General features: G+C 42.4%; 2 protein-coding genes across 6 annotated transcripts in view; both read right to left on the bottom strand.

Annotated features, from left to right (window-relative positions):
* Positions 1 to 327: 327 nt before the first annotated feature.
* On the bottom strand, positions 328 to 13747 carry Leprot (leptin receptor overlapping transcript). The gene is made up of 4 exons (XM_034503921.2): positions 13590 to 13747; positions 9092 to 9167; positions 5160 to 5346; positions 328 to 1925 (listed from the first exon to the last, which is right to left on the bottom strand). Exons 1-4 carry the CDS (start codon positions 13603 to 13605, stop codon positions 1809 to 1811), a joined length of 396 nt encoding a protein of 131 aa, XP_034359812.1. The 5' UTR covers positions 13606 to 13747; the 3' UTR covers positions 328 to 1808.
* A 4803-nt stretch (positions 13748 to 18550) lies between these two features.
* The window catches only part of Dnajc6 (DnaJ heat shock protein family (Hsp40) member C6), a 146061-nt gene continuing 139048 nt past the window's right edge, over positions 18551 to 25563 (bottom strand). For all 5 annotated transcript variants that reach the window (XM_076934609.1, XM_034502410.2, XM_034502408.3 and 2 more), the window contains 3 exons: positions 24424 to 24566; positions 21885 to 22061; positions 18551 to 20858 (listed from right to left, as the gene is read on the bottom strand). In XM_076934609.1, the coding sequence (XP_076790724.1) occupies positions 20757 to 20858; positions 21885 to 22061; positions 24424 to 24566 (422 nt within the window). In that variant the 3' untranslated portion in view covers positions 18551 to 20756. The remainder of the gene's footprint in view (positions 20859 to 21884; positions 22062 to 24423; positions 24567 to 25563) is intronic.

The raw sequence follows: 25563 nt of genomic DNA on the forward strand, positions 1-25563 counted from the left end.
CTTGAGGGTAGCCTGGACTACTGAGTAAGACCCTATCTTAAAAAGAAAAAGGGAAAGGGCAAAAAAGCAATACTTTAAGCTCTACATGAAAGCTATCTTGGTTATTTGAAATAATCAAACAACCAAGACACTTCCAAAAACAGTCAGATAAGTTAATAGGGAAAGAAAAGTTATTACAACCAACTGGACAGTCAAAATGGTATCACAGAGGTCCATTCTAAGTCAGGATCACTGCTCAGAACTGCCCATTCCAAAGTGTCGAGAAATTGTCATCAATCCTTTTAACAAGGTAAACCAAGATTAAAGATTTATGAAATTCAACTCTCCTTCAGTGTTAAAAGTCAAATTTATTACATTAGCAAGTGTCATGATTAAAAATGCCAGTTAAATGATCAAGTATCTAAATAATTTTTCTAATGCAAATACTAGAAATGACAACTCTAACAATTCTATATGAACACAAAATATTAAAAACATAATGTCATGCACAAGGTCAAAAGTAACATTGCACACTGTCCTCTGTCTGTTCACCTGCTGGTCCCAGCATCACACCAGCCCTGGCTGGGAGTGCTGATTCCTCAGACCACGAGCCTCAAAGGAGAGTGCTCTGAACACTCACTAGCTAGCAGCATCAACGCTCAAACACACTGCTGATGGCATCCTGATTAGGTGGTTGTAGTTCTCACTTCCGCCTCCCGATAGGTTCCAGATAAAAAAGCTAGAAAAACTGTTCATAAGAAACAACATGACGTAGATCCCTGTGTTTCCTGTGGAGGTGACATCAAGTGCAATACAAAAGACAAAAAGTACACCAACATGTAACTTCAATGACTCCCTCCTCTCTGCTTGCTCTTGACTCACACCCTTCAGAAGACCCACCACCAAGAGCAAATGGCATGCCAAGTGGAGGATGGGAGGCACTGTAGAGGGACAGGGAAGCACAAGCTCTTGAAGGGACATTTCCAAGAATTGTCTAACCTGCCCTCCACTTAAAGCAGGGACCATTTCCAGCCCAGTTTCCCTCCCTGCACCAAGAGGGCCTTTTTGGTTATTTTGCAACTTATTCTGAGCAATCAGTCACTGCCTTTTAGATGATTTTATCTGTTCCTTCCTAAGAACAGGCCCCCTAAATTTGAAGAAGAAGGTAAGTATTATGGACTTAAACATGTTAGAAACACTTAAAGTCTGAACTCATTCACAATATGGGGCAAGTGAGCATGCAACACCCAGAGAGGGCAAGTGGCTGTGCATGGAGAAGACAAGGGAGCTATGATGTTTATTCCTCTACAACACATCTTCTCACACATCAATACGCATGTGCCAAGTGTGCAATCTCATTAAAGGTACCCAGTCTGATGGGAGCTTCTAATCCTGCATCCCCAATAGCCCCCTAGCAGATGTTGATGCTCTGTGTGGATGAGACTCACACTGAGATGAGTCTACAGTGTACAGGGAGAGTGCCATCTATGTTTAAGCTGTAAAAGATCTGCCCCAGTGTTTCTGGTTACACAAGCATATCCCAAAGCAAAAGGTTTAGAGCCCCTGGGTAAGTGAGTGGCTGTCTACAAGACCATGGTAACAGGTTTTCTGGGAAACAAAGATAAAAATAATTCACTTTGAGTCAATGGAGTGACCTGTTTGCCAGGGGTAAAACTCATCTTTTGTTTACAACATCTTCCCTAACATGATCATGATATAAAGGTATAAAAAAACTCAGCATATTCAAATCTGTAAGAAGACACAACATGTGCACATATATACGTACAATACAAATTCTAAGACTCAATGCTTTCCATGAAAAGGAGGTGCTACCACTGTTCCCAACTGAAATCATCTCCTCTTCCAAAGACGAGGAAGAAGCCTTGGATTGTGAGAAAAATGACAGCGTTGCCAGCCAACACAAGACCACAGGCTCCCCATTTGATCTGAAAAACAAGAGAAGGGTTAGTTCATCTTTATACTGTATTCTTTTATTTTTTTTTTAATTTTATTTTATTTACATTATATTTACATTTCAGATTTTATCCCCTTACCCCATTCCCCCCTCCACCCAGGAACCCCTTATCCCATCCCCCCTCCTCCTGCTTCTAAGAGGCTGTGCCCCCACCTGCCCCTCACTCCCACCTCCCCACCCTCGAATTCCTCCCGATTGGTGTTCAGCCTTCATGGGACCAAAGATTTCCTCTCCCACCTATGTCCAACAAGGCTATCCTCCCCTACATATATAGCTGGAGTCATGGGTCCCTCCCTATGTGCTCCCAGGCTGGTAGTTTAGATCCTGGGGAGCTCTGGTTGGTTGGTATTGTTGTTCTCCTCTTGGTGCCACCAACCCTTTCAGTTCCTTCAGTCTTCTAATTCTCCTTTGGGAACCCTTGATCAGATCAATGGTTAGCTGTGAGCATCTGCCTCTGGATATGTCAGACTCTGGTAGACTTCTGAGGAGATAGCTATATCAGGCTGCTGTCAGCATGCACTTCCTGACATCCATATCAGCGTCTATCTTTGGTGACTGCACCTGGGATGGATACCAAGGTAGAATGGTCTCCAGACGGCCCCTCCTTGAGTTTCTGTCCCACACTTTGTCTTCATATTTGCTACCTTGAGTATTTTGTTACTCCTTCTAAGTAGGACCAATGCATCCACATTTGGTCTTCCTTCTTCATGAGCTTCATGTAGTCTGTTAGTTGAATCTTAGCTATTTCAAGCTTTTGGGCTAATATCTGCTTCTCAGTGAGTAAATACCATGTGTGTTCTTTTGTGATTGGGTTCCCTCACTCAGGATGATATTTTCTAGTTCCATCCATTTACCTAAGAATTTCTCGAATTTATTATTTTTAATAGCTGAGTAATACTCCATTGTGTAAATGTACCACATTTTTTGTATCCATTCCTCTGTCCTCTGGGTTCTTTCCAGCTTCTGGCTATTATAAATAAGGCTGCTATGAGTGGAGCATATGTCGTGTTATATGATGGAGCATCTTCTGGGTATATGCCCAGGAGTGGTATAGCTAGGTCCTCAGGTAGTGCTATGTCCAATTTTCTGAGGAACCACCAGACTGATTTCTAGAATGGTTGTACCAGCTTGCAACCCCACCAACAATGGAGGAGTGTTCCTCTTTCTCCACATCCTCGCCAGCATCTACTATCAACTGAGTTTTTGATCTTAGCCATTCTGACTGGTGTGAGGTGGTATCTCAGGGTTGTTTTGATTTGCATTTCCCTGATGACTAAGGATGTCGAACATTTCTTAAGGTGCATCTCGGCTATTCGAATTTCCTCTATTGAGAATTCTTTGTTTAGCTCTGTACCCCATTTTTAATAGGGTTATTTGGTTGTCTGGAGTCTAATTTCTTGAATTCTTTGTATATATTGGATATTAGCCCTCTATCGGATGTAGGATTGGTAATGATCTTTTCCCAATCTGTTGGTTGCTGTTTTGTCTTATTGACAGTATCCTTTGCTTTACAGAAGCTTTGCAATTTTATGAGGTCCCATTTGTCAATTTTTGATTTTAGAACATAAGCCATTGGTGTTCTGTTCAGGAACTTTTCCCCTACATACTGTATTCTTTAGCATGTTAGAAACACCTAAAGTCTGAACTCATTCACAACATGGGGCAGGTGATTATTTTTTTCTGCAAATGAGCATGCAAAACCCGGAGAGGGCAAGTAGCTGTGCACAGAGCTACATGAATCTCTTATTCTTCTGCATCAGACTTACTCTTCTGGATCCTCCACTGAAGCATGACACAACGCTGCTAAGGGGCTAAGTAATGTCATGGGTGGAGGCCAGTGAACTTCCTGATCCTACTAACTGATTCCACAATGTCTGTTAATTAAGTCTAGTATCATCCTAATATCGTCCCTAGGAGACTCGTCTCTACTTGTTTTTAGTTTACAGTAACTGCCTCAAGGAAAACACATGTAGCAAGATTATCAATGATACAATTACAACATTAGGTGCAAATAGTTCCACAGGTATCACCATCCTTCACAAAGAACAGAAATTGGAAAGTAATGAATCTGTTTGCTTCTTTTCTAGGCAAGACACACCTTCAACAATGATCCATAGCTGGGGATGAGAGTGCCCTCTAGTGGGCATTTTTCTTTTTTTTCTTCAAGTTAACCAACAGAAACATCAATAAAAGTGGCTTCTCCAAACACCATAAGGCTGAAAATAAGAAAATTTACCCCAAAACTCATGGCTGATGAATGAGGCCAGAGCCATCTGTGTTCAGAGCATCAGAGTTCCTCGGTAGTAAATTTCAAGCTGAGGCAGCATTAGAGGCTCCAGCTGAGCACACTGTTCTTTATGCCACACACTGCATCTTCACACTCGTGTGGCATTCCTTCCCTACTCTAATCAGCATCCTATTGGCCTTAGAGGTCCTTATCAAGCAGCAGCTGGCATGTCTCTCTTGGTCCTCCTATGGTGGCATATCTCTCTCATCCTCCTTATCAGTTTTCCTCCCCATATGCAGTATTCTTTAGCATTCATCCTCATCAGGCCACCATCATGTTCTCTGAGTGCTGACAGGATAGAGTTTCTATTCTTGGCATTTCATAAATAGCAGATGTTCCTGAGATAGTTTAATATTGAATGAATAAACAAAATTGTACATTTCTGATAGCCAATGTGGTTGGCAGAATAAAAACAAAAAGCAGGCAAGTCAAAGAACATCAAGAATCTGAGTGAATTATAGCACAATCTTTGTTTTCCAGTCAAAAAAACAAAAACAAAACAAAAGCCCGCACTGGGTGTGGCAATGTCACTCACTGGGTACTCCTCAGTACATCCCAGAGCTCCTGCCAAGGCAGTCCCTATTTCCAGTTTAAAATGTCCTTCATTTTGTGATTGGGAAAACCTTATTTGCATTGATTGACTTATGGATTGGCCCTAGTTTAAGAGACAGCAATCTAAGAATGACTGAAGAGAATAGCTTAATATGGAAAAAGCAAGATGTCATATGCTTTGACTAAAAGTTGTAAGAGAAACAAACTAAGCATCCTGAAGATATAACCAAGACCAATAGGGGAGAGAAACTAAATCTACAGCCTGCTCCAAGGAGAGCCGAAGCAAGGAAAACAAACCCGAGGCGTCAGATTCAGGCCTTTGAAACAAACCCTGACCAGAGTAAAACAACAGAAAACAGAACTCACCACAGCCACGCGAGCAAGAATAACAGGAAATCCAAAGGCAGAAACAACAATCCCAGTGGTGAAGAAATACGCCAGTTCCCGACAGGCACTGCTGGTCGCATCCGAGTCATATGTGACCCTTTTGGCAATGAAGTAGGGGATGGGGGAGATGACGTAGAAAATCAAGACGAACAGGGGCCAGTAAACGCTGTTGTCCAGTGGAACCAGATGAAACCCAGAAGAAAAGTTACACCTTAGCACAGGGCCATTACTGTTGTTTCAATATCACTATTTTAAATGTCTAAGTAAAAACAATCAATTATGAATATTAAAACATGAGGAGATTTCTACCAGGCACAGATAAACTTAGAAAACTATTCCTTACTCGCTAATACATATGCATCTTATATTAAGAAACAACTATTCAGTGTTGAGAAACAATTGTTTTTTATGTTAGAGATCTGCAGTTTTCATAGTCCAGGGGAATGAACCAAGGACTTTGTACATGCTAGGCAAGCACTCTAGTGCTGAGCTACGTCACTGGCCCTGATGAGCAACTCTAAGTACAGGATCATAAACAGCCACCCCTGCTTTCCCTACAGAACACAGCACAGTGGCTTACACGAGCTAGCTTCATGAAGACCTTTTGAGTGCATGTATGCATGAACACTTCCAATGATGTACAAGAGCCACAAATGAGGCTTCTCACCCGCTACCTTGTCTCCTCCTCTATGCACTCTGGAGCACCCCACCCTCATTCTCTGAACCTACAGCCACTGCAGTCTTCTCCCTACACACTCAGGTCTCAAGCCTCTCTTGGGCTCTTCTCACTGCTGTGCAGCCTAAGCTGGGGCATCCCTTCCTGAAGGTGACCCCAGCTGACCCTGGCCTACTGCACCCCTCTCTAGCTTTCTGCACAGCATCACCTGGTATCTTTGAGATCATTACAACAGAGATATGACTTGTCTTAGTCAATCTCCATTTATCCCAGAGCCTAGAATGGAACGTTCCATTTGCGCTTGGTGAAAAAGTAGGGAAAAAAGAGATTTTAGTATGGAAGGAATAAATGTACATTTGTTCACAAGATGTACACAACCCCACCTTTATTACAGTAGATTACAAATATAATCTAACACAAAGCAAAACAACCTACACTGGCTAAGAATTCCCACTGAATTTCCAATTGGGTTTTCCCTATAAATACTTTCAAAATAATGTATCATCCTTGTTGCCATCAATTAGACACCCATTAAAAGAAATAACCCACCAGCCATCACTATCATAAACACACGTAACAATAACAGACACACCATCAGCAAACTGTAATCATGCAGATCCACCCACACAGCAAGCAGCCCTGAGCAGGCTGGGGTGACGCCACAGATGTAGGAAGTTAGTCAGGGTGATAACCAGGAAGCAGAAGGGAGTGTCCTTCAGGCAAGCAGACTCTGGATGCAAACTATGAATGTGGGTTCTTCATTTGAAACTCATTTGAAAGTGAAGAGATTCCAGAAATACATTCCAGAAATCAGCAGAAAGTATTGTTGTAAAAGCTATCAGGTGATGTCAGGACAAAGCCAGTGGTGGAGGAAGCAAGCTACAGAGAAGGGACCTAACTGTTACCTGATATCTCTCAGCAAAGAGCCCTGCAGCCTTGCTAGAATACTGTGGCAATTTTCTGAGGCACAGTCGAGAAGACAGCCCCCAAGTAGATTAAGCCTCAAAGTAGTCTTTTCATATACAAAATCTGAACATTACACATAACATTATTTACAAAATGAGAAGGCCAAAGACTGTCAAACTCTTTTCTGTAAGAGACCAAACAGAAAACACAAGTGGCTGCCTGACCATAGGTCTCCTCACCTGTGTACACTCTGCCTCTGTGGTCGAAACAAAGCCTTAACCACAGAAGAGGACAGCAGCTACACTGGCCAGTCTGCCAACTGCTGATGCAGATGAAAATTCCAAGTTACTGTCACAACGGTATAAAATGAGTTTCCTCATGGTGGCAGTAATGTGTGCTGTTCTCCTCTTCCGGAGACACAGCACATTACAGGGAATTCAAACACCTGGGTTCAATTAGTCCTGAAGAACAGCACCACAAGCAAGAGTGAGCGCAGAGAACCACAGCCATGTCTGTCGTTTACTGCCGTACGATCTGCAAGGCTTTCAACACTCTGGCCTTTCGTTTGCAGTCAGAAAGGGGAACAACAGATCCCTAAACGAAAATATGGTAATAGCTGTGAAAACTCTGAACAAATGTTTTTGCTTACATCATATTTAAACAATTTGCGTGATCACTTCTAATTCCATGGTAGATTTGAACTCAGCAATGTTTTCCTGATTAGTTTCTTGCCAACCTGACACAAGCTGGAGTCATTTGAGAAGAGGGATTCTGACTTGAGAAAATGCTTTCCATAAATTTGGCCTATAGCAGCAGTTCTCAACCTGTATACAGGTTCATGACCCCTTTGGGGGGGGTGTCAAATATCAGATAGCCTGTATATTAGACAGTTATATTACTATTCGTTAACAGTAGCAAAACTACAGTTATGAAGTGGCAACACAATAATTTTTATGGTGGGGAAGGCACCATAACATGAGGAACTGTAATCTGTATTAAAGGATAGCAGCATTAGGAAGGTTGAGAACCACCAGCCTATAGGGCATTTTCTTGATTTATGATTGATGTGGAAGGTCCAGCCCACTCTGTGTGGTGCTACCCCAGCAAGTGATCCCAGGGTGGCAAGCAATGAGGAACAAGCCAGTGACAAGAATTCCTCCATGGTCTGTTTCAGTTCCTGCCTCCTCCCTGACTTGACTTCCTGTCCTGACTTCCCTTCATAATGAACTACAACTAAAAACTGAAAGAAACTCCTTTTCCCTAAGTTGCTTTTGGTCATAGTATTTTATCCCAGCAACAGAAAACCTTAGACGAAGGCCACAACAACTGGCCCCAGCTGGTCTTAGTCACACATTTTAGGTCAAGGTGTTCAAGCCACTCTCCTGCACAGCTGGCGGGAGCTTGTTTGAGTCCTGATATCAGTTTATAAAACCTACTGCCACCAACTTGGTCTCATCAATTACAGCGGTCCCTTAGGATTCCCTGACTCCAGTCTCAGTCAGCACGCTCCTACCTAGCCTCACGTTTGGGCTAATTCCATTTGTTTTCCTAGCTCCTATTGTCTGGGACACACAATCTAACCTCCTCTACAGGGCATGCTTGATTAATCCTCCTCTAGTGGGTTGTAGGATGAAGGCTACCGACAGTTCCCTACGCCTGTGATTAGAGAAACTCTCGTTTATCCACTAAGTCTTTGCTCAGGAGAAATGCACTGTCCGATAAGTTCCCCCTGACTACAACTGCAAGCTCTCAGGGGCAGGACTCATTCTCACGCTGTTCCAGATTCAGAATGTAACAACTATTTATTAAATGAATATATCCTTTTTTGCGGGGGTGGGGGGAGCCTTTCTCTACACAAATACACTGGTGTCTGAAGAGGCTGAATTCCTAACCTGGACTTCACTAACTCAGGCACTGCTGCATGGGCTGCACAAATCAGACTCTGATAGTAACAGGAACAGAGACACAGAAATTCCCTTGAGAGCTGGGAAAATGGCTCAGTAAATAAAGTGCTGGCTGTGCAAACACAGAGACCTGAGTTCAATCCCTAGCACCCAAGTAAAATGTCTGATGCAGTGGTGCATGCCTGAAAGAGGAAGAGGCAGAAGGATCCCTATAGCTCACTGCCCTGTCTAGCCAAACGAGCAAGCTCCAAGTTCACTTAGACCCTCTGTCTCAAAAAAATTAGATGGAAAAAAAAAATAAGGTAGAAAAGAGACAAGAAGGCATATGACCTCTACATGCACACACACACACACACACACACACACACACACAGACACACACACACACGGACACACACACTGATTTCTTTTTCAAAACAACTTACCCATAGTCCTCCAAGGCACATCCCAGCATAAGAAAAGTCAGTCCAATTGCCCCGCTGAAGGACAGTGCCACGAGAGCTGTAGAAAACACAACTTCATGTTAAAGGTTCTAGTCGGTAGTCGGTTAGGGGTGACGAGTCCAGAAACCACCAATAGGCCCAGAGTTTTGTTTAGGGGATGACAGATGTTATGGGGATAGAGGGCAGTGATGGCAGCAGGACCTTGTAATATGATAACACATTTTACATCTAAAAAGGCTGAGTTTATGGCATATGACTATGTATCTCAACAACACATTTTCACTTAAACAGATGCAAGGGGCTGTCAATGGCTCAGCAGATAAAGGCACCTGCTGCCAACCCTTCTGACCTGAATTCAATCTCCAGGACTCACATGGTAGAAGAAGGAACCATCTTCTACAGGCTGTCTTCTAACCTCCATGAGTATGCATACCCCACACAGAAATTTTTAATGTAAGGAGAGGTCACAAAGCAAATGTAACAATTTACTTATTTCATTAATTGATTTACATCCGACTATGAAATGAATACAACCTATATAACTGAGTGCCTGTGTACCTTTTAAATCTTCCAACTTGAGATCCTCCTGCCTCCACAGCTCAAGAGCTGGGATAAGAAGCAGGCACAGCCATACACTTAGGAAGTCATTAGATTTAGATGAGGCCATGGTGGTAGAGTCTTTTGACGGAATCAATGTCCTAACATGAAAGAAATAAACTACAGTTCTCTGTTTTTGCTCTGTCTCTTCCTTGATCCTGGACTTCCTGGCCTTACCCGGGATTAAGTCATTTAGACTATCCAGTTTGTGGTTCATTTGATATAGTAGCCCAAATTGATCAAGATACCTGCCTCTGTCCACCACACCAAAGGAGGACAGATCTCTTGCCACCCCAGCAGCTTGCCCCTACTACATGGGTTCTCTGTATTTGCCAGAGAAGGGTAGTCAGCCAAGCTTGTCAACAGCAGTGAAGGGAACTCACAACCGAAGGCAGGTTATTCTGACACTTTCTGAACACTGACTGCTCTCTTTCCCTGATTATATCCTAACTGTCTCCATGTGCCCAAACCACAATTACTTCCAGTATCGGAAGAGTGTTTTCATGCCTTCATAGGAAACATTCCCCAATGAGCAGCCGCTGTATCTATTCCCTACACGCACACGACACTCACATCTGAACATATTTGCCCTTTCCACTTTGCTATGTGACAGCCTATCATGTTGACTCTCAGTCACCAAATGGGTCGTTCAGATGGCCACTCTGCAACCAGTTGGTTGCATGCCCTCGGGCAGCTGGACCTCTCTGAGCCTAGTGTCCTACTTGTAAAATGACAAAGATGGTTCCATTTCATTAGGTTTATGGAAATTAAGTTAGGTAATCTATACACAGTGCTTGGCAAAAGGAGCTCAATCAATGCTGGCTATGAGAGGTCTCCACTCACCTAGCTATATTATTTGATAAAATAGTAACTCAAAAGCACAGGACACTGAATCATCCAAAGTTCCTTCTGAAAATCCCTAATAGAATTAGTCACTGACTAATTAAGATTTTGTTGTTGTTGTTGTTGTTTTTGTTGCTTTCATTTACTTAAGTGATTTAGGGAGGCTGTTTAATAGAAAGTTACTTCCAGGAAACCTGGTGAATACAGATGTCAGGGGATGAAGGAGGAATGTCTATATTAGTTTCTATCTTTTTCTCTTAATATGGTATTTTTAACGGACAAATAATTATCAGTTCAGAAGTTGCCAGGCCTTTTCCTTGTAGCCCTGACCCTCCTCTGTATCAGACTACCTACAACATTCCCTCTTCCAGCTGTGAACCCACAGCACGTGAGCCACAGATCTACTTCTTCTTTCTGTTCCCAAACCATCTCTTAAATTTCACAACCCTACTTCTGCTGGATGTCTTCAAGCTCTGTGTGTGTGTGTGTGTGTGTGTGTGTGTGTGTGTGTGTGTGTGTTTAGAAATTGTATTCCTGTCTACCCCCTTCTTTTCAAACTGAGTATATGAACACGAACAATGGGGTGTATATTGCTACATCACATGTAAACAGGACAATCTTATGAAATCAGTACTTTCCTTCACCTTCCCATGGGCTCCTGGGATTGAACTGAGATCACTGGGCTTGCGTGCAAGCCTTTACCTGCTAAGCCATCTTGCCAGCACTTTGCTATTTCTTAATTTCAGTAGGAGCTAACCAACAATTCAAGTCCATCTCTTTTCACTTTACACATGGATGCTGAAAAGCTGAGTTCAACCCAGAGTTCCCAGTACAAGGGCCAAGTCATATCCAAGGCTCCAGCCCACAATAGATCCTAAGAACTCTACTTCCAATCTGGACTACTGTGCCACAGAATCAAAGCCATTCAAAACTACTGTCTTCTCTTGAACTCTGAGCCAGTATGCTCGCTGCTTGCAACCAAACTAAGCATCTTCCAGTCCTTCCTCCACATATATTATTAGGTACTTGAGTGTGTTAGCCATTGCTATTTTGTTTACAGCCTGCATGTTGTCACCAGAGGCTCACTACAATCTGACCCCTACCTTCTCCAGCTTCCATCCTCCCCATTCTGCCTACAAAACCCTGTGAAAATGAAAAGAACAAGATGTGTTCTGTCACGGTCTCTGCCCAGTCAAATGAATATATTCTGGTCTCAACCCAACCCTTATAGAGCCCTGTAAATTCAGCGTAACTATTGCCTCTTCTACTAAAACCTGTGTGACTCTGAACAAGGGAAATTAATTCTCTCAGTTCTGGAGGCTAGACTTCTGAAATCAAGGTGTCAGCTGAGCAATCCTCTCTGAAGTCTGACGAGAACAAGCTTTCTTGCCTAATGCCCAGTGCTGCTAGTGTCTATACTACTGCTTGGCTTGCAGCTACAGCATTCTAATTTCTGTTACTGTTTTTTTTTTTTTTTAATTACTTATTTAGGTTTATCTATCTATTTATAGCCATGCACCATACTGCATGTGCAAGGGTTGGAGGTCAGAGGACAACCATAAGAGTTGGTTCTCTCCTTCTACCATGTAGGTCCCTGATCAAACCCAGGCCTTAAGGCTCGGCAGCAATGCCTTTCCTACTAAGTCATCTTGGGGTCCTCTGCTTCTGTCTTTACATGGTGCTTTCCCCCTCTTATCTGAAGGACATCATGAAGGACTACCTTAGGTTAATAACATCTACTATTTGCAAATAAGGTCACACCCTTATTTGGCACCAAGGAGTTACAACTTAAAACATATCTTATGGAGGAACATGATTCACTCCACTATATTATCTCTATGTTCTCAACGGTCTCAGAACACACATCACTTACTTACACAGCAATATAATTATTTGCAGCCATTAACTCGGTCCAAACTTCTCACTTATCTTTTATCCTAAGTCTCCAGCATAGTCTCTCAATAACAGTTGAATTATCTGCAAAGTTTTACTTCAATGTGTTCTTGTCTACTTCATAGCCTGTGTTTCTTTTCACTACATAACCGCATAAATTACTGTTGCTTTTTTGTACTTTCTCTCCAGGACTGAACACTCTGTAGTAGCGAGACACAATTTTTCATGTGTTCTACACTGCCTTCAAATGGATATATCATACAGTGGACATTGCCTGAGTAAACCATGTTTACGTGGCTGATACGGAATAGAAAAGTCCCCTCCCCCAAAAGTCAGCTATGTCTCTTACTAATTGTTCACACAGACAGATGCATAGTGCACCCACATAGTATACACTGTATCCATCTTACAGATGTTGGTGAGTGGGAAGGTCTTTGTGGATAGTTTTCAAGGAAAGGAAGTCCAACACAGAGACAAGTTAGTCTACTCTGCGGATAGAAATCCAAATACCAGGAAGCCTTCCAGTAACTTCATCCCCACCCAACACCCATTGCTCTGCATTCACACAGATCAGGGTGATAATCTCGGTACCCCCTTTTATCACCATTCAAAACACAACAGCACACTAACTGCTATGTCTGTTCACGGACCAGTAACCACTCAAGAATGTCTTGTTAAAATCCCACCTAATTGCAGCCCCAAGGTTGCGTCGAATAGAGTATTTCTGGTTACTTTCCAAACTGTCACACTCCCGAAATTAATTCTGCCCAGCGAGAAAATCTTACAGGAACAACAGGACCAAGTTTCCAACACACATCCTGTACACAAAGGCTCCTCTGTAAGCCACAGGAAACTGCAGCGGAGCAGGAAGGTGAGGATGTGGGACCCTGATGTGATCTACGGAGAACTGAGAAGCCCAGGGGACCACTGTGGAACGTACTGCCCACGGGGGAAGCCCCCGCCTGCGAACTGGCGGGCGTGGGCGTGGACGCGAGCGTTTACAGGCTCCGCGAAACACCTCTGCTGGGCATCGGGAAGGCCGCGGTCCGCAGGAGCTCGCCGCACACCCGCACACTGGCTGCTCGCCACTCAACTTGGAGCCGGGAGCGACCCCACCCACTAGCCGCGGGCGAGGGTCGCGGTGTACCTTTAACGCCCGCCATGTCTCTGGAGCTGGGGCTGTCGCTGCTTCCGGCTTTCTCCAAAAGCCGCCCACACCCAGATTAGCCAGGGCCAGCGCGCGAATCCAAAGCCCGGCCCGCCCCCTGACGGCAGTAATTCCGTACCTAACCAACGGTGCTCCGCCCCTTCACCTAGGCCCCGCCCCTGACCTTAGACTCCGCCCCATATCGTGGTTTCCCGCCCCCAGAAGACCAACCCCATGCCATGCAGAACCTTATTTCTACTGGTTTAGAATTCTGCCAATCATAAACTCACACCCTATGCCAGATTCTGCCCTACAGGCACTCAGCATTTCCTGTACTGGTTCCGATCCCTGCCACTCTGAGCTCCTCCTCGGCCCGGCCCAGTTTCGCTCCGCCCACAGTTCCGCCCCACTTTGGCTCACAATCTTGCCTCCAGTTTATGAAGCCCCTCCCCTAACTCCCTCCTCCACTTCGCGAACTCCGCCCCCAGTTCACAATGCTCTGTCACTGCCCGCACGGATCCCAGTCATGCAGAACCCCGCCCCATTGGACTGATCCCGCCTCCGCCACTCATAGCTCGGACTCTACTGGTCCTAATTCCTGCCACTCAGAACTTCATTCCAGTAGTCTTCGAGTTTGCTCAGCACAGCCTGGCTGGCCGGGAACTCAGCTCCTAATCTCAGCCCCCACCCACTTTCATTACCTCAGAATAACTCCTTTAACTCTTGAGGGATCCTGGATTCTGAAACGTTCCAACCCTGTTTCTCAATCTGGGGTCCAGCCCTTCCTCACTGTTATGACTTGGGGCCCAGGCGCTGCCTCAGGAGATTCTAGATGCTCACATCACCCTGGCTGGCTGCTAGGAAACTTGCCTGAGAGGACAGGTGGAAAAAGTGGGACGCAGAATGGAGAGAAGTTACCTTTGGTGCAGAACTAGACCTCACTTTTCCAGGACGACTCTTCCCGTGTACGTGTGTGGTTTGTTCTGAGATTGTATGGCTAGGATAGTAGAGATTGGGGGTGAGTGACAGCACCAGAAAACAGGATTAGAGGCATCCCTATCTAAGATCTTTGACTTTTGTATAGATTTGCCTGCGTTGTAGCTACATTGACATTTTGTGTAAACTATCGTGTCTGTCTATACCCTTCATTCATTACAAATCCTTTGGGCCCGAAGTCCTCCTGGGCCCTTAAATAAACAGCTTTTTTTTTTTTTTTTTTTTTTTTTTTTTTTTTTTTTTTTTTTTTTTTTTGCAACGCAGATAACTAAGGCTAATTTTCACTCCTCCAGAGCCATTTTATTCTTACCTTCTTCAGTGGAATCTTCATCTTAGAAACCATCCAGTAGTCCAAGACCTCTACAGAAAGGAGCCAAACAGCAGCTCTTTAGACAAGGTTAGAAAGACAAAATCCACAAATGTCTAAACTTAAAAGCAGTCATTCAGTCTGCTAAGACCTGGTATACAATCAGTGATTCTGAGAAGCACATTTGCATAACTTACAGCAATAGAGCTATTGTTCTACTTTAGACTGTTAATCCTATTGTAACCATTACAAATTAAGCCATTGTAAACGTTGTATGTACAGGATGAACATGTACACAGGGTCTACAGTGTCAGTCATCTGCCAGCGTCATGGACTATATACCTGGTGAAAATGGGGGAGTATGGTATCTATAAAAGCACTCAGAAAATTGCTCTGCTGAACCTGTGTTGTTAACTCCTTCTTTATAACCACTGAGATATATTAGTGAGGAGGTTTTCCCACCTTAAATGGTTAGATTACATGATGTAAACCATCCCATTCTTCCATCCTCAACCACCCCATTTGTTCCTGCCCAGCCTTGTAGAGGAGTTTGCCAAAGCTTTCTGTGTCCCATGTTTTGAGAGAAAGTGACATCAGTGACATTCACAGTGTCCTGTGAATACCAAAGGCTTGTCAAGTAAATACTGAAAAATGGTAAGAAAAGGAAAAAGAAGAGCAAGAGAAAGACAGATATTAGCCCCCCCCCCCCCAGGGTAATGTTTGGAATCAGAAGAATTCTGAGACAGTTTCCAAATGCTTTCTGACACAACTGTCCTTTCGGTTCACTGAGTACTTTACCTGAGAAAGTGGACTTTTCCTGTGCCAGATACTGCACCAGAAAAACATCCTACTCACCGATTTCACATTTCCACAAGAAGAAGAAAAGCCACCAGAACCTGCATCTCACTCCAACTAGCCCTTCCTATGTGGCTCGACTATTTAAGACCTGGGCCACTGTCTGACTGCCTCTGACTATCGCGGAGTCCTTAAGATGAATCTTAAGGTTTCCACCTTGAGTTCAAGTTTCAAAGGCTCTGAACAAGATTTTATTATCTCCACTTTTCAGCTGGCAAAACCCAAGCTCAAATAGTGACCACAGAACAGGAAAGCAGAGATCAAGCCCTGAAACGCTAATTCAGTTAATCAGTTGCTTTCTTCTCACAGTAGATCTTATGCCCTACTAGAGGAAACAGGGGTTGACAATGAATAGGACAACAGTAATACCTTATGTTTAAGAAGGTGTCCAAAGTAATTCATTGGCTTCATATTAATATACATAATTTTACTAGTGTCTCACCTATAGTATATACCAAAGGTTGATTATATTGACTGTGGGAACAAAAAAGGGATCCCTTTACCATTCATAAAGTTTCATGGCCAATACAACTATATCAAAAGATGGGTTACAACATAAAAAATCATAACAAATTTATTTGATCATAATTTTAAATGACACAGGAGCCTGAAGGCTGAGGAAGACTCAAGAATATGAGTGTACTGTTTGACAGCCACACAGAAATATTAGGTCAGAAAGAGTCTGACCTAATAGTAATGGTCTAAGAGGGGAATCCAAAGGGCCTATCTATTCGTTCTTCTTGGTTGCTCTGTGCAGTACTCCTTCCTTCCAGATATGGCACAAGACCCTTCCTGGAAAAAAAAGACCTTGTGATCTACAATCAGAGAATGAGAGAGAACCTCAGGTGGCCAACTCTTATGGCAAAAGGGAGGAGATTGGGAGTGATTTTCATTTTTACATCTGGCTTTGGGGAAAGGGTGTGGTTTCTATGGCCTGCCTTGCCAAAGATGAATTCTAGTCTCTATGATCTGCCTAGAAAAGAATGAGGAATAAGAAAAATGAAGACGGAAGGGAAAAATTTTGGTTCTGCGATCTGTAGTTTGTAGTCACTTTCTGAGCTCTGACAGCAAATATGAAGTTTACAATAAATAGTATCACCTCTCCCTGTTCCAAAGAAAATACCCCTCTCAAGCTCCAGATCTTACATGGCCATACATGTAAGGTCACAAGGTATCACATCTGCCACAGATCAGGCACTAACATAAGTGCATCATAAATGGAAGTGTGCTATGACACTAACAAAAACCAGCATCTGCCATTTTTCACACCCAGATCTCACCCCACCCCAAGGAGACAGGTAGAAGTGCCAAGGACGAGGTGTTCCCAGCAGACTTTCCTATTCCTGGACCCATTTCTGAACCTGAGGGCTCCATGTAGTTCCAGCTCCAAAACCATCAGTGTGGCAGTCAATCCTATTTATTATCATTAACAGTAGTGAGAGTTATTGGTCAATATCTATATGAAAATACTTTATACACATAGTGCCTAATTCTTCAACTGAGGAGCTGTAAGGAATCTATTTTACAAATGATAAGATCAGGACTCAAAGTTTAAAGTATTTTTCAATGTAACAGACATTAAGTAGGAAAAAAATCACTATTCATAGCTATTCTTTTAGTTTCAAACCAACATATATATATCAGCATTCCACAAAGTGTATGGCTTATTTATAGGATAATAAAAAACTCTTGATTTGACCTGCATTTTCTGAGCTGGTGTTTCCATCATGGAAAATGGCCTGCACTGGCATAACTTCATCTGGAATTCAACTTTTGTGCTGACTCCTTACTCTGTGTGGTCTCACCAGTAGGATTAGTACTGACGTTGGCCTCCAGACCAGTGGTTCTCAACCTGTGGGTCATGACTCCCATGGGTGTTGCACAACAGCTATTTATATCACAGCTCATAACAGCAAAATTACAGCTACAAAGTAGCAACGAAATCACTTTAGGGATGGGGAATCACTACAACAGGAGGGAATGCATCAAGGAGTCACAGCATTGGGGAGCTGGAGGAGCCACAGCTCTAGACACACAAGCAAAGTAGTGGCTCAAATGCCCTGGAACAGTGTGTCGGAAGGAAGATGTGCATATGTCCTCTCTGTCATCGGGCATAAAAATATCCAACATTTCCCTTTGATGGTAAATTCCCAAACTATAGACCAATCTCTCTGACTCAGCACACAAACATGTGGTTAAAAACACATTCATGTTGTAGTGAGAACAGGATATCTCTGCTGATTCCTTTTGCAACACAGTATTCATCAGACATAACAAGTGATGTGTGTGTGTGTGTGTGTGTGTGTGTGTGTGTGTCTGTCTGTCTGTCTGTCTGTCTGTCTGTCTGACTGTCTGTCTCTCTGTCTGAGGACATGAGTGATACTGGGAGATGAAAGTATAAATGTAGAATCTTATTGGGATAACTTTTGGTGCAAATGTATTCTGTACTTTTCACATTCTTTCTTTTTAGCGGTCCTTAAAAGCAAATCAGGTTAAAGGGTGTCTTTCAAGTTTGTCAGTGTACTCCATATCTCATTTGTTTGGTTTGGAATGCTTTTTTGCTTGTTTAGGATCTATTTTATTTCGATCATGCGTATGGGGGAGGAGTGTGTGCATATCAGTCCAAGTGCCTATGAAAACCAAAAAGAGGACACCAGATCCCTCTACAGCTGAAGACACAGTGAGCAAACCCAGTGTGGGTGCTGAGGTTCTCTGTAAGAGTAATGTGCACTTTTAACCTCTGCATCATCTCTCTGGCCCCTTGTAGTCCCGCAGGTACAAAAATAATGTATATTTCTGCAAGTATTTTTATCCTTTTTAATATACATTACAAATATTTTAGAACAATGACATTTTGTTTTGTTTAATGTATTTACAAAACAAAAATATATTACAATAAATATGAATGAGACGGTGGATCTGACCAACAACAAACTGTCACAACCTGGTATTTAAAAGGAATGCAGAACTTATTGGTCTGCATGTGTTAAGAGTTTTAAGATAGACAGGCATCCAGAATCATAATGCATCTGGGAAAGAGAGGTGGGAAACCCCCAGATTTAAGGAGGGGTTCTTTCTCATTGCTAATCACATAACATTTAATGGTATTTAAACCATGAACATTAATGACCTATGCAAACATGATATAAAGCTAATATAGTTCTATCATCTCAAAATTTATGTGACGGCCACATAATATCCTCTTAGTTATTGTCATTATATACTGTAGTTCACACAATATCTACAAATGTGGAATGAGAAAAAAAAACAAAACAAGGAACAAAACAGGTCACTGCAACTTGTCTCACATTCCAATCTTAAATAGGACAAGCACATACTGGGTCAGACATTATTGTATAATACGTTAATAAATAACACCTAGGTTGTTATGGTTACTTTGAAGAGTTTACAACTGTATATTTTAATGAGAACATTTTTTTGAGAATTTCACATTATCAGTAAAAGGTAAAATAAATAATGAACTTTCATAATTTAAAAAAAAAAAAGAGAAGAGAGGTCTATATGGAACCAAAATTATTTCTGACATGCTGCTTTTTCAGTTTAGTTTGTCACAAGAATATTAAAACAAAACCAACCAAACAAAATGATTGTCTTTGAAAAACAACCCTTGAAAGCTTTTCACAATATTGAATGTTAACCTTTTAAGATTAGCATGATAATCTTTTTGACCACCTGCTTTGTGAATGTGTATGTGCACAGTAGACATATTCATATGCATATATGGATGGATAGATAGATGCTGTACGTGCTCACCAGGAGACCTAGGGAAGTCAGCAGTAGGAGCTATTCCCCTGCAAAGTGGGGAGCTCTGAGCACTGGACTAAATTGCAACCAGCTGATGTTTTATTCTTGCATAGTTTTCACATGCATCCAACAGCAAACCCATCGGAAATAATCCTGGGGGTGGGATCCCAGATTTACTGGGTGGGTGGGACTCTGACTCCTCAAACTGGCAAGCAATCCAATTGGATCTGAAGGCACGCCACAGCTCTCTCCCCAACCAAACCCTTCTAAATAGTACTCAGTGTTATCTTCTCTGTTTTTTCCCTTGGCTTGCAATCACTAGAATGCCAGGTCTACACAAAGTGTGAATGGGTCAAACTGCTTTACAAACTGTCACCCATGAAGAATGTTTTCTTGGCTAAGCAAAAGAAAGAGCACTGAACCTTGTGGCAACAATTAGAAGGGGATTTCAAATAGGTTTGGAATTGTGGTGGGTGGTGGTATCGTTCAAAAGCTTTTCTTTAATCAACTGCAAATTTAAAGGGGAAAGGAGCCAGTATCCCAACGTTCTGACCTGAAGTCAAGATTTGACATTTAGGGCTCCTGGTTTCTTTAGCTATCGTGTGCTTGGGCTTATAGTGCATCCAGGAAAAGTAGAGGTAATGCCTAGACTTCTCCATAACCACCTCCCACCACTTAGCCACTTCTACAATTGTTAATGTTCTTGACCAAAAGACACACACTGAAGAAGCTAAAGGCTTCAGTAAGTTTCCATTAAAAAATACTTGGTTGGTGATATATTCTTGGAGTTTGTGTAAAGCCATTGCTCAAATTACATCTTTAAAAACAAAAAACACACACATACACAATCCCTAAATCAATTCCTTAAAACCATTATGTAATCCAATTATCATAATGTCCACTCATAAATCTTAATCTCAGACAGTGAGATGGATGTCATGCCTTCGCCTTGGGTGGCCGAGGTCCTATTTCCCCAGGCAAAATGCTGAGTAGGCTTCCCAAAGGGCAGGCTGGAATGTCATGACTCTGCAAGGTCAGCTCACTAGAGTTCCTCTTGGTACTATGGACTCCAAGAAACCAAACGTTCACATTCCTTATCATGAGAAATGAATTCACGAGGAACTTAACAGTTTAGTACTGGAAATACATTACTAGAATTTTTGGTTCATCTGTGAAAATCTCAGAACTGTGGTACACACTAAGCATTATCACAGGACTGCAGCCAGCATAGAAAGGCTCACAAGTTAATACAAGGGCTTTTGGCCTTGGTTTTCAAATTCAGACCAGGCATCATTTAGCTCCATGAAAATCATCTTTGCATATTGTTCATAGGGTTGCCCAGTCGCCTAAAGAAAAAACAAAACACAATTAGATATCACCGACCAAAATTAAACTAGTATTAAACTCACTGAGATTGTGAATGGTAATTAAAATGATCTTCCATTAATACATTTCTTTTTACAGCCTATCTACATGAAATTAATTACTATGCACTGCCCTGGAAACTCACAGAGGATAACAGAAACCCATCAATAAGGAGAAAAGTGGGAGCTTGTTCAGCAGCAAAAGACACATCTCACGGTTAATGATAACTCTGTCCCTAGTTGACTGTATTTCAAAACTCCCCCTTTGCAATTCCTATAAAGTTTAGGTCTTTAAGACTCATAATAGGGCAGTTTGCCAATTCCTGTGGGCTCTTCTCTTTTGACTGATTAAAGTTTATGTATAAATGTTTCCCATTAATTATCCTATTTAGTCATAAGGAGTGTGGAGGGATGGACATCAAACATGGATTTCAAACATGCATTCCCAAAGGTACTGCCATCATGACTTCATGGCTCATGTCTGTGACGGTTCACATGAGAACAGAGTGGTGTACTTCAATCTGAGGTGCTGCTGCAAATTACAAAGAATTCAGCCAGGGGGGAGCTGAAGTTCAGATCTGTACAGCTCTTCTGTGCCCTCATAATTTATTCAAACCACGAGCATTAATGGCAACACACACTGACACTTTAAGCATCTTATTGCTCCTCACCAGTATTTTTTTTTCCAAATGCATCCTAAAGTGTCTCCTGGGTAGACACAATTCTGTCCTCCACAGGAACAACAGCCTTTTCCTTCGAAGTGCTCTGTCTCCATAGTGAATAAAATGCTTGCCCCACAGTTTGTGAAGGATGCTTTGACTGCTTCCCGCCAACCTCATGCCTTGTGACTATTTGTTTAAATATCTGATTTAAACAACCCACAGAGTAAGTTTTGTCAAATAAATGTCTTAGTCAATCCACAAATTGAAAGCATGCCTTTTTATCTTATGCTTGTCAACTCTGAAACAGAGAGCCGGCATGTCTATGACAGGGCAAGGTCCTACTCACCTTGTCCGGGTGCACCACTAGCACGGCCCTCCTGTACACCTTCTTCACTTGCTCTGGCGTCACCAGGTCTGCCATGCCCACAGGTTTCCACTTGGTCTCCCCCGCCCACAGCACGGTGTGCATTGTGGAAAGCAGAGCTCTGATGTTTCTTTCTTTGCCCTCTATCCACTCCAGGATCTGCAAACAGGAAATACAAAAAGGGTTAAGACACTCAAATGCTTTCTGTATACCAGGACTCTGATGATCTATACTGTTTCAATGAATCTGAGCAAGCAGCCTCCTCTAGCTGGAACACAACCCTAGCTTCCCTCTCGTCCTCCTAGTCTGCATCACTGTTCAAAAGCTGTTCATGAACTTCAGAGTTCACCTCTGTGGTTTGAGCTTATTTCTCCCTGTCTTCCTACAGCTAATTATATACTCCTAACATGAGCTTCATGAGGTCACACCTGAATCTACTTTGCTCCAGCAACTAAATACTCCTTTCGTGTAGGCCAAAGTTGTGCTAGGGCATAGCTCAGTGACAGAATACCTACCTGCCCTGGGTTTGCCTCCCACAACAAAGGGGAAAAAATATGGCCTACCCTACTATAAAGTGCCATATATGTCACACGTTATTGAGTATGTGTGTTCACCTTTACCTGTCAATACTTGGAGCTGTTTATGGAAAGGGACTGTTTCTTATCACTATATCTCAGGAGCCAAACAGACCTGGCACTGAGTGGAGCTCAAAAGGTTTATTAAATAAATTGATCCCATAAATGATTGATTCAAACTAAGAACCTCCATGTTATAAAGAAAAGACATGATTAAATGGAGGCTGTGGTGGTTGGAATGAGAACGGCTCCCATAGTCTCATATATTTGAGTCCTTGGTCCCCAGTTGGTGGAAATGGTTGGGAAGGATTAGGAAGGGTGGCTTTGTTAGAGAAGGTGGGGTAAGTTTTAAGGTCTTTTGAAGGGAACCTGTGCCATTCCCAGTTAACCCTCTCCTTTTATACTCCATGCTTGTGGATCAGATGTAAGCTCTCAGCTTCTGCTCCAGAGCTTATGCCAAGCCATAGGGCTTATACCAGTTTGATCTTTAGGTACCTCATCTACATCCTCATGACATTCATCTTCAGAGCCACCCTCTGCCTCCAGGCCAATCTGCATCCAGCTGTCCACTCTAGGCCTTCCCTGTGAAGAACTTGCCTCCTTCTCTACCAGTTAAGGAACCTGGATTCGCTGAGTGACAAGCTTCTTTTTTTTTTCCTTCAACATTCACATATATATATATATATATATATATATATATATATATATATATATCCTATCTGCATGTACATCTGCATACCAGAAGAGGGCATCACATTATGGATATCACAGATAGTTGTGAGCCACCATGTGGTTGCTGAAAATTGAACTCAGGACCTCAGGAAGAGCAGCCAGTGTTCTTAACCACGGAATCATCTCTCCAGCCCCTCTTTTTTCTTTTAAAGTACAAAAAATAAAATAAAATAAAATAAAAGCATTCTCTTTTCCCTGAAACCAATTCTCACATAGACTTTAGAATCAAAACCAGATGTTTTTATTGTTTTGTTTTGATTTTTGTTTTAAAAGAAAGTAGAACTTCTTTACTTAAAAGTAAAGGAGTCTGTGATAGAGGCCAGGTCCTCGCCATCATTAGCTTTCCTGTCCTTAATCTTTGTAGACCTCATGCTCAATGTCTCCAGAATGGTAAACCCTGGGTCCAGAAATAGTTCTCTCTTGATCCACAGAGAACTGAAACTGGGTTTCAGTCAACCAAGAAGAGCAGAAAGTTCTCAAGGTGGACAGAAAATACAAAGGGTGAATTGTTCTCACTAATCTCTAATGACTGATACTTACAATCTAAAGGCTTCTGAACTAGAGTCAAATATCATTGTTCATCTGGTAGGCAAATTAAGCATCATGTACCAACCTTCCCAAAGCTACTTTGCTACTGAAGAGTATGGCTGTCTTCAAACCACAGCTTCAGAGACTCACTGTAATGCAGTAATTGCCAGAATGAAGTGCCTTCCATAGTTGATGTGGTCTGTGTCCCACCCTAGAGTCAGTGTTGACAATTAACACTCATGAGGGTGAATGGCATTAGGAGACCCTTAGGTGTTAAGATTTAAATTCTTTTCCACCAGCTCATGTTTTAAGCCCCTGTTCACCAGTGGCTTGTATTTAGGGAGATTGTGGAACCTGTAAGGGGCTTAGCTAGTAGAAGTATCTCCCTAGGAGTGGAGCTTTGAAGGTTCTACTTGCCCACCATTTGCTGCAGTGTCCCTCTCAGTGTTTCCTATCTGCTTCCAAGTGAACAGATGTTCTGCATGCATCCACTATGTCTTTTCTGTCAAAAGCAAATAGAAATCATCTGAGACCACAGATCAGAATAAATCCTTTTTTCCTCAAGTTGTGTCTATCAAGTATTGAGTCCCTAGTGACCAACACAAAGGTAAGGAATGCAGAGATGATTGGGCATAATGACTTGTCACACGGCTTTGTCCTATAGGATGATCAAGGGGCTCACTCACCTTTAGTTTCTCAGGATCCATTTCCTTAGCCATCTCCTCTTTTCTCATCTCAGCTATTGTTCGAGGCCCCTTTTTGTCTTTATGGGCATTGAAGCCTTGACTAGAAAGCAAATCTTCGAAGTCAGCAGCCTTTTGTTTCCCTTCTGCAACATAACATTTGGAAACCATCATGAGTTTTATTCTTAAACAGAATGTCAAACTTTCATTCACAGGAGTACAGGAGAATAGATTTTCCATGCATTTGTTCCCTTCATAGTTGCCTCGTGAGGAATAGTAAAGGCTCTGCATAACAGGTGAGAAAAATGGAAGACTAGACAACCTAAGAGGTCTGTCTGGAACCACACAGTGTATCTATGGCAAGGCCAGGATTGGAGTCTAGATCATTAAAGCCCATCTCATCGCCAGTGTAACTTTGCAGATGAAGGTACTTACAGTTCTACCATGATTACAACAAACTAGCATCAGAGATTAGATAAGAGCATTTGGATCCTTGAAATCCTTCCTGCCATCCCTTTCCTGTCTATGCCCAGTTGATGGGTTCCATGGATCACGGTGCCCTTTCCCTGTAAGTCTGATTGTAGAGTAAATCTATCTCAGTCTTTTTGAAGAGGTAGATCCTGGAAACAAACTCCATGTATCTAAAATCCAGCTATGACCCCATGGATGTTGCAGGCATCTATCTATACCTCAGCTTCTTCATCCAGAGAATGAGGGTGATGTTAACTATGCAGTGTTGTCATGAAAAAGAGCTAAAAGCATGCTTGGTTATCTCAGTGTTCATTTGAAAACAAAATGGAACAAAACCACAGCAGTTGGCAGTAATCAGCCTAAGATTTTTTTTTTCCAGGTTGGGAATGCTTTGCTATCTCTGTTCTTAAGAATCCACATCACATGTGTGCACACCAGAATTAAGTGCTCTCGGAAGACATTTTTACCTACTATCTTCTCAAAACAAAAATGAAAGGGATGCCACATGGCTCAACGGAATTGTCCAAAGAGTGCCCCTGAGAACTAAAGATAAACATGATGTCACACATCTCCAGCATATGCATTTCTGTCACAGCAGAGCTGTGAACAAAGACTGGTGTCATGCTCAGCTAGAGGTGACACTGAAAGCCAGATGTTCTGGTGCCAAATGAC

Source organism: Arvicanthis niloticus, chromosome 5 (assembly GCF_011762505.2).
Source record: "Arvicanthis niloticus isolate mArvNil1 chromosome 5, mArvNil1.pat.X, whole genome shotgun sequence".
NCBI lineage: Eukaryota > Metazoa > Chordata > Mammalia > Rodentia > Muridae > Arvicanthis > Arvicanthis niloticus.